Source organism: Capsicum annuum, chromosome 7 (genome assembly GCF_002878395.1).
Source record: "Capsicum annuum cultivar UCD-10X-F1 chromosome 7, UCD10Xv1.1, whole genome shotgun sequence".
In the NCBI taxonomy this organism is placed as follows: Eukaryota; Viridiplantae; Streptophyta; class Magnoliopsida; order Solanales; family Solanaceae; genus Capsicum; species Capsicum annuum.
In genome coordinates this window covers 73,475,006-73,490,723 of record NC_061117.1, presented here as the reverse complement: position 1 = coordinate 73,490,723, position 15,718 = coordinate 73,475,006, and the positions used below count along the sequence as shown (strand labels likewise).

Below are 15,718 nucleotides of genomic sequence, written 5' to 3'. Positions count from 1 at the left end.
GTTTCAATGGAAGGAATATATACAAAAGAAAAGCTTGATAAAAAAGTTACAGAAGTATATTTTATCGTACCAATAAAAACATTCTACTGCTCAAACTTCCTACTCCAATATAAATTCTAAAACTTAAAAATTACAATCCACATATTTTATTGTTGGGCACGTGCTGACACGGTCTTACACTTCTAGTATAATATACGACTTTATTTCTGTGCTACAAAGTATAGCACAGAACCCTTTACATTAATATGACCTTAATATTCCCTAGAATTTGACGCCCTTCAGAAAAAAGAGCTTTGATATCAAATTGGTAACACCGGATCCAACTTGTACAAATTAAACCTCCTCATTAATTATTCAATCTTCTCCAGCAACTTGAAACCATAAGCTTCCAAAATATCCAATGCTGTAGATTTACAGAAAATGAAATATTACATCACTAACAGTTTTTACAATCACAACCAGAGCTGATAAATGATAAAAATAGGCAGAACATTTATCCGTCGTATGTTATGTTTAACTGCTGATAGAATAAGTAGAATGATTTGAGTTAATTTGTTTGCTTATACAAAGGCAAGTGGTGGTTCTAGTAAATATTTTGTTCAGAGTGTCGGGTGGTTTACTTAGGGTGACCACAAATAGTTACAAAGAGAATACGTAAACTCTACAACATAAAAATTATCAAACAAGAGCTTTTCACACTTATCTTCTGTTATTTTGGCAAAAATAAAAGGAGAAATAAAATGTATACTACTGGGGTCAAATAAAATGTATACTATTCATTTGAAACAAAAAACAAGAAGAAAATCATACTTCCAACATTAGCTAAAATGGTATAACATTCCTTTAGGGAAGAAAACCTTGGATTCGTTCTTATTTGAGAATTTGCTGATGTGTTTAATCAGTATTATCTTGGAAGATTTACAGCGAGTAATTGTCCTACATTAATAAAACAATTTCCTTGAATGAAACATATTTTACGATAATCAATTTCCAAGCCTAAACAAATTATGTTTTTCAAAGTAAAACATTTTTCATTAAAATCATTTTGTATCATACCAATCACAGCTAATGTTATAAAATCGAAATGGAGTATTCTATGCAAGCAATGCATTATTGGCAAGCATTTTTCCAAAAAAAACTTAGAAACCAATGGTGTTGAACTACCTGGCTCATAAACTTCGGGATCAATAGGCCTTAATACACCATTTGCTTTAATCTTGTTTGCAAGTAATAGCTGCAATTGGCAAAACAGAATAACCTATGACTTCATCTATAACACAGCGCTACTCGTGATCATTAGGCAAAATTAAATAGAAGAATACCAGAGCTCCGGTGGCTGCTGGAATCCCTACTGTAAGAGCCATGGCCATTGTGGTTTTCTCATTCTCTGTTCTCCCCAGTGCCAAGAGTGTGGATCTATGGGTTTCAGTATGGCTGTCTGGGTAATCTACGATCAATTCATGGTGTAAAAGCACAATGTCCTGACACAAGTGATTATATGATATCAGTGGTAATCCGGGTCACTAGTTCCATGTAATAAGATGACATAAAAATTAATTATGAGAACTACCTGCTCTGTTTTGGAGTATGCTAATCTCTCTTCCATGCGCAAACTCGTAACTTCAAATGGAGATTTGCAGGATGAAGATATTTCTGTAGGCTCTTGAAATCCCAAAAATCTATTTGGATATCAAGCAAACCCCTTATTAATCAACCAAAACATGTTTCTAATGAATTAAAAACAATACTTCACGTTCTATACCAATATATTCGCTTCAAAGAACATACTGACTCAATGCTTCAAGTAGAACTGATTGACCTTAAATAATCTTTTCAACTTACATTATTGTTTTTGCTGTCTTAACTGCAGTTTCCTTATCTTTGCAAAGCCCAAGGGCTAAGATCCTATCTGTGATGTATCTTTCATCAATAACTGTGTCAGGCAAAATCTTTCCATTGATTCCAAGAAGTCCAAGCAAAAATGCTGTGTGCGTGGGTCTGATCCCATCTTTAAGAATCAGATTAGATTCTGTACAGAAGAATCCAATCTTGAAAAGTGTCCCCATTATTTGACTAAAACCTGCAGAAAGTATCAATCCATAATATGTCAACCAAAAGTTTGACGAAAAGAAAGTCAATTGAGTCTATTACTCCCACAATCCCAAAGAATTACACACACTACATTTTTGAGCATTTATCTCACCAGTTTGGAGTTGGAAGTAACTTTGTCATTTCAAAGTAATATTTAGAAGAGACATGAAGCAGTTACAATCTGAAGATGTTATCAAGTTCAAACTAGGAACTATTTAGAAAAACTGGATTCATAGTTTAAATTTCTTAAGGACAGAAAATAAATAAATTAAACCATTCCAACTCGAACAACTTCAACTTTTAGACAAGGTTGTCATTTACAAAATATATATTCCACATACTTGTCTGAGAAAAGAATTAGGTGTCTCCCATGTGAGTATGATGTTAAAGAGCTAAATAACTAAATAAAAGCTTTTAGACAAGGCAGTCACACAATTCATAAGAATAGTTGACCTGCCAAAACCAAGAAGTAGTTTAACAATTTGAGAAGGGTAGTATTTCAACTTCTCTTGAACATTCTCTTTTTTTCCCCTTTTAATGTATTATATGAATGTTAGTAAAATCTAAAGCTCTCTTTCTAGTCCGATTATTCCCAGTTTCAATTGAGCCATTGGTCAGAACTCAAAAGTCTCTAACCAAGAGTTTGGTATGAAGCCAAGTGATGTAACATGCCTTCATAGCGCAGTGTTCCTCGGAAGATGGTCGATGCTTCTTCTCCTATACCATATAAGTCTCCATACACTAAAGAGTTGCGATTCGGGAGACACTCTAATGCAAAGGCTGGAAAATCAGGAAGACGAAGCTTTGCAGCTGAATCATAAAGCCTCTGACCTGCATTTAAAATACTGTTAGTGAAGCAAAAACACACAAATGGCAACCCCCAGCCATGCCAATGGCCCATGAAAAGGGGGATGGGGATGTGTGGGTGGGTGGGAAGGTGGGGGGGTTAGGGTTTGGAATATTAGAAATGCTAGTATGGATTATCATGGGAGACGAATGGCTAATAATTTTGGATGCAAGAGACCAACAAAAAGAAATACCGAGGACCTTAAACTCGTTAAGATTGTCTAAAAGAATACATAGAAACCTATCATCTCCATATTAAAAAGGGAAGTGCGTAGATTCTGAAGTTGATTTAGACTTTGAGTACAATATACTTCAGAAAGAAAAAAGGGCAGCCCGGTGCCCTAAAGCTCCCGCTGTGCATGGGTCCAGGGAAGGGCTGAATCACAAGGGTTTATTGTACGCAGCCTTACCCTGCAAGAGGCTGTTTCCACGGCTTGAACCCACAACCTCCAGGTCCCATGGCAGCAATGGCAGCAACTTTACCAGTTACAATGAACTTCTTCATGGAATAGAAATCAAAACAGTTGTTATGCTAAACAACTCACCTTCGATATGGATAATTTCCCCTTGATATCTGTAGGCTGCTGAATTCCACCCAGCTCGTATAGCTCCGGCTGGACTCCAACTAGATATAGTTTCAACATAACAATAGTAATCAATAAGTAGGACAATTGAGATATAAAATCAACAGAGTAGGGAGAATACTAACAAGTAAAAGATGACAGAGATTATGTCTACTTCACTAATAACCAAAAAAAGTAAGATAAAAATCTAAGTAGCACAAAATGGAATGCGATAAAAAAACATCCATGTGAATATATTACGTCAGAAGGTAAAAGATGATGATAGATCAAGTGCGTGAACATAAATAATTATCCTCTTTATGAGTACAAAGTCTTACATTGGGAAAAAGAGAAGTTACTCTCTAGTTAAAAAGTTAGTGGAGACAGTTTAATCACTAAGTGGAATGGAAATGATTAGGAAGTTTGGAGAGGCCAGTTTATGTGCCTTTGGTTTGCGAGAAGTGCCAATTACGAAATACCCGACATCTTTTTGCAAATATGTTGCATCAAGAAGCTGACACAATTAAGATTCTCAACATTGACAAGGTAACCTTACTGAATCAACACTCAATTGAAGTAGTAGGCATACCTGAACTTATACGCTAATGGGTTGTTAGCAGCAGCTGGAGAGGGAAGACCACCACAGTAAGAAAGGAATGACCTGATCTTTCCCTTTGCCGCATGGGCTTGGTTGATCATTTTCATCGCCATCATATGATCTACAACATAAAATAGGTGCCACTAGTTAACCTATGTTTGGTAAAAGCATATTAGTCTTATCAAGAAAGATTTACACTAATAACACAAATTTACATCCAGCAAATTTGTTCTTCATCAAGCTCTTGTAAATCAGCTAAAAGCTATAGCATTTATCTCAACAATTTTCTATGATATGCCTTCAGCATTCCCTTCCTAACTCATGTGAGATTGATTGATAATCCCAAGACTTGTTAATATACATCTCCAGTTACAACTACTTTTACCGCTTCTACTAAATTTAATTCAATTGACCTAGTTTCAAACGCAGTGAATGTGAGACAATTAATTTAGAAAATTAGGTTAGAGTTGTAAGTTTACGTCTTTCAGATGAGAAAGAACAAAACCACACTTCTGTTCCAGTTCAATTGTTTAATGAATTTGGAAATTCTATCTGGCAATTGGTGCTTATATTAGTTATGGTTGCCTCAAACAATTAGATACAATTTCGAAATGGGAAGTGTTACTACGAGGGAAAGGGGAATAGTACCTAATTACGGCTTGCATCCTTCTTAATAATTGCAATATTATGTATATTTTTCTGTTCAACGCTGTACAATCTGGCCCCTTGGTATAATAGGCAAGACTTTCCAATTTTTAGCATACACCTTGTATACGAGACTTTTTATTCTTCTTTCAGCTATCAAGAAACACTTGCACATCAAAAAAACAGTAGTCTGCCTTAGGTATCTTCAAATTCGATAAATGGCATACTAAATAACAATCACACATGTGGAGGAGCATTACTTATTATTGTTTTTGTAATAAAGTTAAAGAGGATCATCTTTTACTATGTTCAAGGAATAAGAAATGCACCTGTTAAAACAGCAAACAGGGTCAGAAGATATCCATTTAAGAATAAAGCATATCCACAAAAAGAGAATAGTCATAATCAGAATCTTAGAAAGTGATTCTAGATTTCCAGGAGCTCGTAGGGCGTGCCTCTAGCATACTTAGTTAAATTTCCCCAGAGGCAATTGCAGCAACCATATATCTCTATGTACCCTAATGAGTTATCTATTCCCCTTGGAGGACTACAGCAATTATTATTCTTTTCTATATGGGTTTAGATGGATGAAGATGATAATTGCTAAAAACTTTTTTTAATGACTGTCAACTTAATAATTTTCTTCACAATCATCTTTTTAACCTATACTCTTTTCCATTATGCAGAATATTCATCTATTTCGAAATATTTAAAGGATTTAAAAAGAATTTGCGGATCTATTTTGCCTCAAATCTTACTTCATGTCTCAGCACTTACCCTCACCTCACCCTTTTGGGTTCTAAAATTTTTGGAAAGTGGTAATTTCTTGTTATATTTATCATATCATCTATTACATGGCTTGCACAGTGTTGTCGCCTAGTATAACAAACTGTGAGGTGTACCAGTCAAGACACCTGGCCCAATCAGATTTCTGCCCTAATCACTGTTCCACTATAAATAGAAAAAAATGCTTCTCAATTGGTTAGTTTTTGCAAATCAAATCAAAATACAGAAGAGGGAAATAGGCGAAAATTCAACTTTGCAACATTGCTCAAATTCTTAATTTCTATATGCACTTAAAGAGTGAGTTTTCTTGAGTCAAGTCATGGTCTATAATTGAATTACTCGTGTTATAAGAGTAATACTTTCTTTGTGCTTCTGAGAGTGCTTAGGTAGAGTTACCTTTGTTTGATATTGGTTAGAGTTAATCAATATCCATGTGAGTTCTTGGCAGAGTTATCAAGGTAGGTTTGTAATAGAGTTGTTACAAACTAGTTGAGCCTAGAGTTAGGTTCAAATCGAGACTGTAATCAAGAGTTTGATTATAGAGAATTGTTGAGCGCTTGTAAGGGCAAGCCGTGGTTTTTCTTCCCTTGAGTAAGGAGGTTTCTACGTCAAATCATTGTGTTCTTTACTTTCCTGCAAGGTTTTAATTTCTCGGTGCTTTACTATTTTATTGCTTATGTCTGCATCTAAGGGACCTGGTCCCTCATAGTACGGTGCAACCCCCTTACATTTCAACAATTGGTATCAGAGTCAAAAACACTCTAAAAGGTTCACACCTAGAGTGATTTGGTTATTATAGCTGCTCAATAAGGCCAATCTACCACTAGATTACCTCGCTTTAATGGGCAGTTCTATGAGTAGTGGAAAACAAGGATGTATGACTTTATTATGGCTGAGGACAGTGAGCTGATGGATGTAATACTTGATGGTCCTCATGTGCCAGTAAGAGAGGTCAAAGAAGCGGACATAACAAGAATGATTGTTAAAAGTTGAAGAGAGTGATGATGAAGATAGAAAGAAAGTTGAGAAGAATTATAAAGCAAAGAAATTGTTTATCCGTGGCATAGGACCTGATGAGTATAACAAGATTTCTGCTTGTGAAAATGCTAAGGAAATTTGGGATTGCCTGAAAACAGCACATGAAGGAACCACTGATGTGAAGGATTCAAAAGTTGATATGTTGACTACTCAATATGAAACTTTTACCATGAAAGAAGGAGAAACTATCCAAGAGATGCATGCTAGATTCACTTCAATTACCAATGAGTTGCACAATTTAGGAGAAGTAATTCCTTTGTACAAACATGTGAGAAAAATTCTGGGGGTTCTACCTAAATCCTCGGAAAGCAAAGTGGATGTTATCACTGAGGCAAGGAACCTGAAAACTCACTCTGGGTAAACTTATTGGTAATCTAAAGACATATGAACTGAAGAAGCAGCAAGGGCAAGAAAAGAAGGAAATAAAAAGGAAAAAATCTCTGGCAATGAAGGCTTCTAAGTCAAATTCAAGTGAAAAAGATACTGATGTTGCCTATTTGGCAAAAAGAATTGTTAGAGCGATGAAGAAAAGTGGTCAGTTTCAAAGAAGAGGAAGTAGCAGCAAAAAGGGAGGCACTGTTGAGGTTTGTCACAAATGTGGAAGTCCTGAGCATTTCATTAAGGACTATCCAATGCCCAAAATGGATTATCAAGAATATCTCAAGACTGGAGGTGACAAAGGAAAGAACAGGGACCAGGTCCTGTAAAATCAAGAAGAAAGGTTGCAGGTGATTATGCAGTGAAGCAGACCCTAGCAGTGTGGGAAGATTCCTCCAGTGAATCTGATGAAGCTGAAAAGGATGAAGATGTGTCTATGCTAGCTGTAGAGGAATGTGAAGTTACCTCTGATTCCTTGTTTGTTGTCATGGCAAACACTGAAGATGACGAAAAAAATGTGGTAACTCTCTCTACATCAAGGAAAATCTAGATAACTACTCTGCTAGAAAGATAAAGAAGCTAGTAAATGTATTAATTGATTTTGTGGGCGAACTGAGTGCTAGGAAAAATGCTTTAAAAGAGAAAGTAGAAAATCAAGAGCTTGAATCGATTGCTTTAACTCTTCAAATATCTGAAACAGAAAAATTATTCACAAAGTTGAAATCTGAGAATCTGAATTTAATGAGTAAACTGGAAAAAGTAAATGATTTTGATGGTAAAGGGAAGAAAGATGTTTCAAGGCTTCAAATTGAGTTTGAAGAAAATTTGAGGGATTCTCAAAAGCACCTTACTGCACTTCATAAGAATGAAGAATTAGAAAGGGACCTGGTCCGGATGAGGAAGAACTTAACAAATTCCTCTCAAATCCTTTCTAATCTAACTAGTCAAGGTGTCAATAATGGTAAAGGCCTTGGATATCAGTATAAAATTCATTCACTTGGTTCTCAAGGGAAAGTTGTCCATGATGGTAGAAACAAGATCCACAAACCCCTATATACGCATTATGGAAGAGATTAACACTTTGAAGGAAAACTATCAAAGTTGGCATAGAGCTAAAATGAGCAGTGCTAGATACATTCAGAATGAGAATTCTTATCCTAAGAGTTTCATACCCTTCAAAAATGTGAAGAAGAACTCTCTACCTAGATGGGCCAAGAAAGATTTGATCATACCTTTGTTTTCCTTTTGGGAACTCAAACTCAAGTGGTTCCTAAATCTAGAAAATGACTATAGTTGCAGGTGGGAGGAGGAGAATGCAGTCAGAACTGGTTCATAAATAGTGAATGTTCAAAGCATATGACAGGGAGGACTTGACTGCTTTCTTTCTCTCAAGACACTTCAAGGTGGAGATGTCTCTTTTGGAAATGGTTAAAAGGGCTATATTCATGGTGTGGGAAAGATTGAAAGATCTCCAAATCAAGCAATAAAAGATGTGTACTATGTGAATGGCCTCAAGTACAGTTTTCTAAGTGTCTCATATCTGTGACAAAAGTAATGAAGCAAAATTCTTATCTGATGAAGTGACATGCTTGAGTGCTCTAAGTGAGAATGCTAATCTATGGCACAAAAGACTGGGATATGTAAGTTCCTTTTTGCTGAACAAGTTGATTTCCAAGGACCTGGTCCGTGGCATGCCAAAGCTGAAATTTCCAGACAACAAGGTTTGCAATGTTGTGTTAAGGGCAAAACAAACTAGGTCTTCCTTTAAGCTGAAGAAGCAGGTGAGTACTTCTAGACCCCTTGAGATGCTACATATGGATCTATGTAGACCTGTTAAAGTCCAAAGTAGAAGAGGAAAGAAGTATGGGTTTGTTATTGTGGATGACTACTCCAGGTTCGCCTGGAAAATGATTCTTGAGGACCAAGGATGAAATCTATGGGGTTCTGGTTATCTTTGCTAAGCAAGTTCAAATGAAGCTAAATTGTATGATTGTTGAATTCAGATCTGATCATGGAACTGAGTCTAAGAACTCACAAGTTAAAAGATTCTGTGCTGAAAATAGAATCAGTCATAATTTCTCTGCCCCAAGGACTCCTCAACAAAATAAAGCTGTTGAAAGAAAGAACAATGATCCTCATAGAAATTGTCAGGACTATGCTGATTGACAGTGGGTTACTCATCAACAAGCAAGGCATACAGAGTTTTCAATAAAAAGAACTCTGCCTGTTGAAGAGAATGTGCATGTGGTCCTTGATGAGTCAAGAAAGATGGTGAATCCAAGTGATGATGAAGAATCAGAATTTGAAGAACTCATTTCTGTTCAAGGAGATGATGGGGCTGAAGAATGATGGTAAAGGACAAGATGATGCAGATGAGAATGATGAAGGTAATGGTGATCCAGGATCTCAATAGAAGGACTACAAGAAGGGTCTAGTCAAAATATTCAGGGAACTGGTCCTAATGAAACTCATCTCAGATGGTCAAACTGGAGGTTCAGATCTCCTCACTCCCTTGACAATCTAACTTCACCTCTGGAGACTAGAATCCAAACAAGAGCTCAAACCAGAAATTTCATGACTTTCTCAGTCTTTCTTGTCTCAAATTGAGCCTAAAAATGTGAAAGATCAGAAAAATGTTGACTGGATTAAAACAATAAAGGAGGTCCTTCAATAATTTGAAAGAAGTTAAAGTCTGGGACCTGGTCCCCAGACCTATTGACAGAACTATTTTTGGAATGAAGTGGTGTACTGAAACAAACTATTTGAGGCTAGAATTGATCAAATTAACCTGACATACTAGATCAAATCAGTTTTTCTCCCTAAAATTGGCTATAATCAGGAGACAGATATACTTGGTAAAATAGGTACATATTGGTCTAACTCAGTACCATACCTTTGCAAGTACACACTTATGGGAATAGCTTTGGAAAAGGACAGATGTGACTTGCACAAATTTGAGGATTCTCTCAAGAAAGAGAGGACCTGGTTCTATCTCTCAGGTTAGTACCAAAACAGTATGCTTTAATATTCATAAAATTCTGTCTAAAAAGCCACTGTCTTTTTTTATATGAGCAAAAGCTATCATTTCATAGCAATGTGAAGAGTCGCCCTATTAAAGTCAGACGCGTCATTTCAAAAAGGCACCTTTTAAATGACAATGATTACCTTACTTAATCACTAAACCAAATTCATCTTTTTTTATTCTCTTCCAAAATTAACTCAAATCATCTTCTCCAATCGTACTTCATCTTTGAATTGAACTAGTCCCATTCTCTCTCTCACAAAAATTCAAAATGGCAGACATTCCCACTTCCTCAACTCCTGTTAAAGATTCTGAAGTCGATAAAGCCCCAAAAAATCAATCTAAACAATCCCAAATTGAACTGTCTGATCCTTTTAACACCCAAAATCATAGAAGACGTCTCCTTAAATCCTCAACAAGAACCTGTGTTATCTCTACCCCACAAAACCATCTTCAGAAATTCCAGAACCTCTAAAAGAGTTTGTCCTCATCGACTAAGTTACTCGGACTCTTCACTTTCGGTGTCGCGCCCGTGTCGACACGACATGGGTGTGGGTGTGGGTGTGGGTGTGGGATCCGTACCCGAAATTGTCAACCAATTTTGGGTACTTTGACCAAAATCGATTGGGAAAGTCCGAACAGATTTAAGAAATTCTATAATCAAAATAAAAGCTAAGGTGAAATTGAAGAAAATGGAATACCTTGTATATAGAAATTTCTATGTTATTACTTTTCTTTTTATCTCCTTTTAGGATTTTCTTCTTGAAAAATATTTTCTCCTTAAGTTTTCCACATAATATCTCAAAATTTATGTTTTATAACTCTACTTTTATATATTTAAAATATTTTTTGCTGAATCACTGCACCCGTATCCATCCCTAGATCCATATCCCCGAATCTTTAATTTGAGACAGTGAAGGATCCGACCTCTAGATCCGTACCCGAATCGGACACCCGCACCCAAGTCCGAGCAACTTAGACCGCCGAAACTTCCTCAGCCATTAAAATTTCTACTGCGTCAACCATGTAGAGGATTTGAATCGAGGTTTTGGTTTACCAATTGAACAAGAAATCCCTCAATCCGAAGTTCCTGCTTCCTCAGAAGAACCAAAATTACCGAAAGACTCAAATTCCTGTTTCTTCTAAAGAACCAGAGAAAACAAAACTCTCAGAAACCCAACAAGTACCTGGTTCTCCAACTCCCACAGTCAACCCCCATTTTTACGCAACTATGTGACGAAGAAATACTAGTGAAGAGTGAAGAGGTTTGATTTTTCCAGTAGTGTAAATTGGGTAGCTGAAAATTTACTTCTGCTCGCATATAATCCCAAGGAAAGCTCTGTTAGTGCAGAAGAGTAAGCAGTTGGTCAAAAGGATGATGTGACAAAGGATGGATAAATAGTGCTACCTCCAAATTAGGAGGATGAAGAGGATTAGGATGAACCACCTCTGAGGTGGTCTATGAAGAAACAAAGGGGAAGCAAAGGCAAAGAAAAGGTGGTCGATTCGAGTGTAAAGGTTGCTAGATCGTATTCTACTACGGGTCTGAAAAGAAGTTGTATCTGCTATGAAGGCTAGCAAGTCTTCTACTACTAAGAGAAGAAGACTCAAGAAAGTTGTTGTGGTAGAGGAGGAGAATATTGAAGTTGTAAAGGTTCGAGGGGGTGAGGACATTGATCTTGATGTTGCTGCTGCAACGGAGAAAAGAAGAAAAGAAATCCACATTGCAGGAAAGACCAGGTCCTCTCTTTCAAAGTCTGTAGCCCTATAGGAATGAAACAGAAGCACATTGTTGTTAAGAAGAAGAATGTCTTTGACGGACCTGGTCCCAAGAAGAGAAAAGCCATTGAAAAAGGATCAAGTAGTGATTCCAAGAGAAGAAGAAAGGAGGAAGAAAAGAAGGATAGGTCTAGAAAGCAAAGGAATGAAATTTTGAAAACTCAGAAAGTATTGTCTGGTAGAGTTGGTAGACTGTTTAATACCAGGATTTATAAGAAACCTGGCATGGTAGAGTTGGTGGAATATGTCAAACATCAAGAATGGTTACACCACCTAGAGGAACCAGCTCCCATGGTTTTTGAAGAGGAAGTAAGAGAATTCTATTATACAATGGATTTCTCTGATGATGGGTTGAGCTTGACTGCACAGGTGCAAGGAAAGGAAATAAAGCGGGATGAAAAGGAACTGGGAAAGATTCTGGATGTGCCTTGGGAAAGATTCTGGATGTACCTATTATAGGTGTGAGGACTGTTGTCAAACAACAAGCCTCAACTGAGTTCATGATTGACAGATGAAGGGACATAAATAACTGGAGTGAGAAAGAAATTTCTCACAAGTGAGTTCCAATTAGTATTTGAATTTGTGAACAAGGTCCTTTTACCCAGGTTAGAGAAAAGGACCATTGGTTTTGCTGTTGATTTGTTTCTGACCGAGTGTTTGAGCAAATTTGAGTTGATAAGTCTGCCTGCTTTAATGTTGGAGCACATGCATAAGGTCATCCAAGAGAAGGAAAGCAAACATGGGATGCCTTATGGGTACTTCTTGAACAGGGTTTTTGATCATTTTGGATTGATTGAAACTAAAGGGACTCCCGGAACAAGCAAACAAAAGTTTAGTCTGACAATATTGATGGAAAATGAATGCATAGAAGGAAAGGTGGGAACTATGTCCAGTGTCAGAACTATTAGCTGCTCAGGAGAATTTAAGCAAGGAAATGGAGGATATGAGAATTAAGCTAGCTACTAAAAATGCTAAGATAGTGCACTTGAAGATGCAGAATCAAAAGTTATCCTCAGAGGGACCTGGTTCTACTAGTTCTACTGAGGAACTTGCAGCAGAAAATGCAAGGCTCCAGACCAAGGTTGCAAAACTCAAGACGAAGGTTCAAGGGATGAATGCTGAAGTTAAAGACCTCAATAAGCAATTGTTGAATGCTCATGTTGCAGAGACAGAGAGTTCTAGAATGGAGCTATTGCTTAAATCTTTTTCCCCTAAGCCCCCCTCTACCTAAGTCCTATCATCCCTGTGTCAGTTTTAAGTTCTTGTTTCTACTGTGGCTTTTGAAGATAATGATTTTATGTATATTTTGTTGTGGTTGTACTGGTATAATCTTACTTAACAATGATTGAATCCTTTGTTTGTGTATCTCATTTGTTTCTTCTTTAAAGTTATTCTTCATGATAGTGTTGCCCCAATGGCCAAGAGTTACCTAACTTGTGCTTATTTTGCTTTTGGTTTGTTGTTATCACTTTTTCATGATGCCAAAAGGGGGAATACTGAATTATGTGGTAGGGATCAGGTACAAGGTGCATATACATATGTGTTGAATGCAATGCTGGTGAAGTATGATGGCATATTGACAGGGGCAAGAATGTTGAATGTTGATGGTGCATGTGATAGGTGGAAAATGAACTAAATGAACATTGATGAGTGCAGGAATATTGACGGGGGAACATTGAAACATAGTGAATGAATTTTGATGTCAATTGACAACAAGGGACCAGGTCCCTAGATTGCATGATATATTGACGGGGGAAGCATAGTGCATAATGATGGGGGAACATTCATCGACAATAGTAGTGGTAATCTCTCTGACTGAATAAGGTGAATGAATTTGATGCTCCAAGTTTTGTGGCCAAGTTCTATGGTTTTTCATCATCAAAAAGGGGGAAAATTGCTAAATCTTGTTTTGATGATGATTAGCTGACAACAAGGGACCAGGTCCTTGGGTCTTCATGAAGATGGCCAGCACAGTTTTGTCGTCTAGTGTAACAACAAACTGCGCAGGTGAGATGCATCTCACCAGTCAGGACACTTGGCCCAATCAGATTTTTTCCCTAATCATTATTCCACTATAAATAGAAAAGAATGTTTCTCAATTGGTGAGTTTTTGCAAATCAAAATATAGAAGAGGGAAACAGGCGAACACTCAACTTTGCAACATTGCTCAAGCTCTTAATTTCTGTATGTATTGAAAAAGTGGGTTTTATTAAGTCAAGTCATGGTCTGTAATTGAATTATTCGTGTTATAAGAGTAATGCTTTCTTTGTATTTCTGAAAGTGCTTAGGTAGAGTTACCTGTGTTTGATATTGGTTACAGTTAATCAATATCAAGGTGAGTTCTTGGCAGAGTTGTCAAGGTAGATTTGTAATAGAGTTGTTACAAACTAGTTAAGCCTAGAGTTATGTTCAAATCGAGTCTGTAATCAAAAGTTTGATTATAGTGAATTGTTGAGCGCTTGTGAGGGCAAGCCGTGGTCTTTCCTCCCTTGAGCAAGAAGATTTCCACGTTAAATCATTGTATTCTTTACTTTCCTGCAAGGTTTTAGTTTCTCAATGTTTTACTGTTTTATTGAGGGACCTGGTCCCTCATAGTGTGGTGCAACCCCCTTACATTTCAACAAAACTATTTTCTGATGAAACCTATCTATTTCGTGTCCTTGAGTACTATTATTGCCACATTCTCCCAAATCATCAATATCATTTACTGAGAGAACTTTAGAGAACATAAATAGGTTCCTCACATAAAACATCAAGCAACCAAACTATACTCAATAATAACATCCTGGACCTAGCAACACGGGCATAAGTAAATTGGCCAACAAACTTCTAATACGAACACTCTCAAAAGTAGATTACACTAAACTTGTGAAGTTAAATAATTTAAATAGTAATTCTTAAAGGAATGACATGACCAATCACATTTGCTTGATGAATATAACTTGAACCATGTGCAGAAGGTAACTTCAAGGGAAAAAAACAAAAATGGTCCCTTATGTTTGGGTGTAGATTCGAACTAGTTCCTTTTAAGAAGTTTTGGTCCTTTAAATTTGTCAAAAGTGATCCCAACTTTGGTCTCTGTCAAATACTCACATTTGGAGGCGCAGTTTTTGCAGTGTGCTAGTTTTGGTCTATTTATGGTATCTAGGTGCAATTTTCTGAGGTGCAGCTTCTGAAATTTTTGTTCTATTTCTACTGGTGCCTGGTAAAATTTTTGGTATTGTAGTTTGGGATTTTCTTGTATTTCTTGGTAAATCTTCCTTTTTAAGTTACCGTGTAATCTAACAACAGAGACAAGTCAAATATTTGATGGAAACCAAAAGTGCTCACTTTTGGCAAACATGAGGGACCATAGCTATTCAGGAGTATTTTCTGGGACTAGTTTGCACTTGCACCTACCCCAATATAAGGGACTATTTTATTTTCTCGAACTTGGAAATGCAGTACTATCTATTACCATAGGTTATACACAATCACATTCAAAGGAAATTTCATAACATGAAGAAGTTTCCAACAAATTCATTGACACATTCAAGTTACTTATATGCAGGAGAACATTTAACTGAGAACCAACTTTATCAAAGGAAAAGAAAAAGGAACTGTAGAACAATTATTTTTCTCAGATGAAGGTTACCTATTCCTGGGTCCAAGCCCATTTCACCAAGAATAGAAATTCCAGCAGATTTTGCATCTTGGTCTAGCTTTAACAAAGAATCATCAACATAACTAGCTGTGACAAGATGTTTCTTCAGCTGCATCAGGAGATGTGAAGTTCTACGTAAGTAGGAGTAAACCAGGAGTTCAGGAGAGTTCGATAGATATTAGCTTAAAATGTTTGGGTTTTTCCTCAGAAAATTTTGTAAAGACTGTTTGATATTTTGGCCATCATAAGGTGCATTTGATTGGATTATGATTCATAAAATTATCAAGATTCGTTTGTTTTAGTACATAATATAGGGTAGTTCTTTTTAT

The 15,718-nt window shown here is 36.7% G+C and overlaps 1 protein-coding gene across 6 annotated transcripts in view; it reads right to left on the bottom strand.

Moving 5' to 3' along the window:
* Positions 1 to 15,718, bottom strand: part of LOC107877934 (alpha-aminoadipic semialdehyde synthase) — a 31,016-nt gene that overhangs the window by 3,115 nt on the left and 12,183 nt on the right. For 3 of the 6 annotated variants that reach the window (XM_047393583.1, XM_047393585.1, XM_047393584.1), the window contains 9 exons: positions 15,381 to 15,498; positions 4,090 to 4,219; positions 3,483 to 3,562; positions 2,728 to 2,922; positions 1,843 to 2,080; positions 1,571 to 1,679; positions 1,323 to 1,481; positions 1,165 to 1,234; positions 1 to 403 (listed from right to left, as the gene is read on the bottom strand). In XM_047393583.1, the coding sequence (XP_047249539.1) occupies positions 351 to 403; positions 1,165 to 1,234; positions 1,323 to 1,481; positions 1,571 to 1,679; positions 1,843 to 2,080; positions 2,728 to 2,922; positions 3,483 to 3,562; positions 4,090 to 4,219; positions 15,381 to 15,498 (1,152 nt within the window). In that variant the 3' untranslated portion in view covers positions 1 to 350. The remainder of the gene's footprint in view (positions 404 to 1,164; positions 1,235 to 1,322; positions 1,482 to 1,570; positions 1,680 to 1,842; positions 2,081 to 2,727; positions 2,923 to 3,482; positions 3,563 to 4,089; positions 4,220 to 15,380; positions 15,499 to 15,718) is intronic. The other 3 variants (XM_016724756.2, XM_047393586.1, XR_007042781.1) reach the window with 2 other exon arrangements.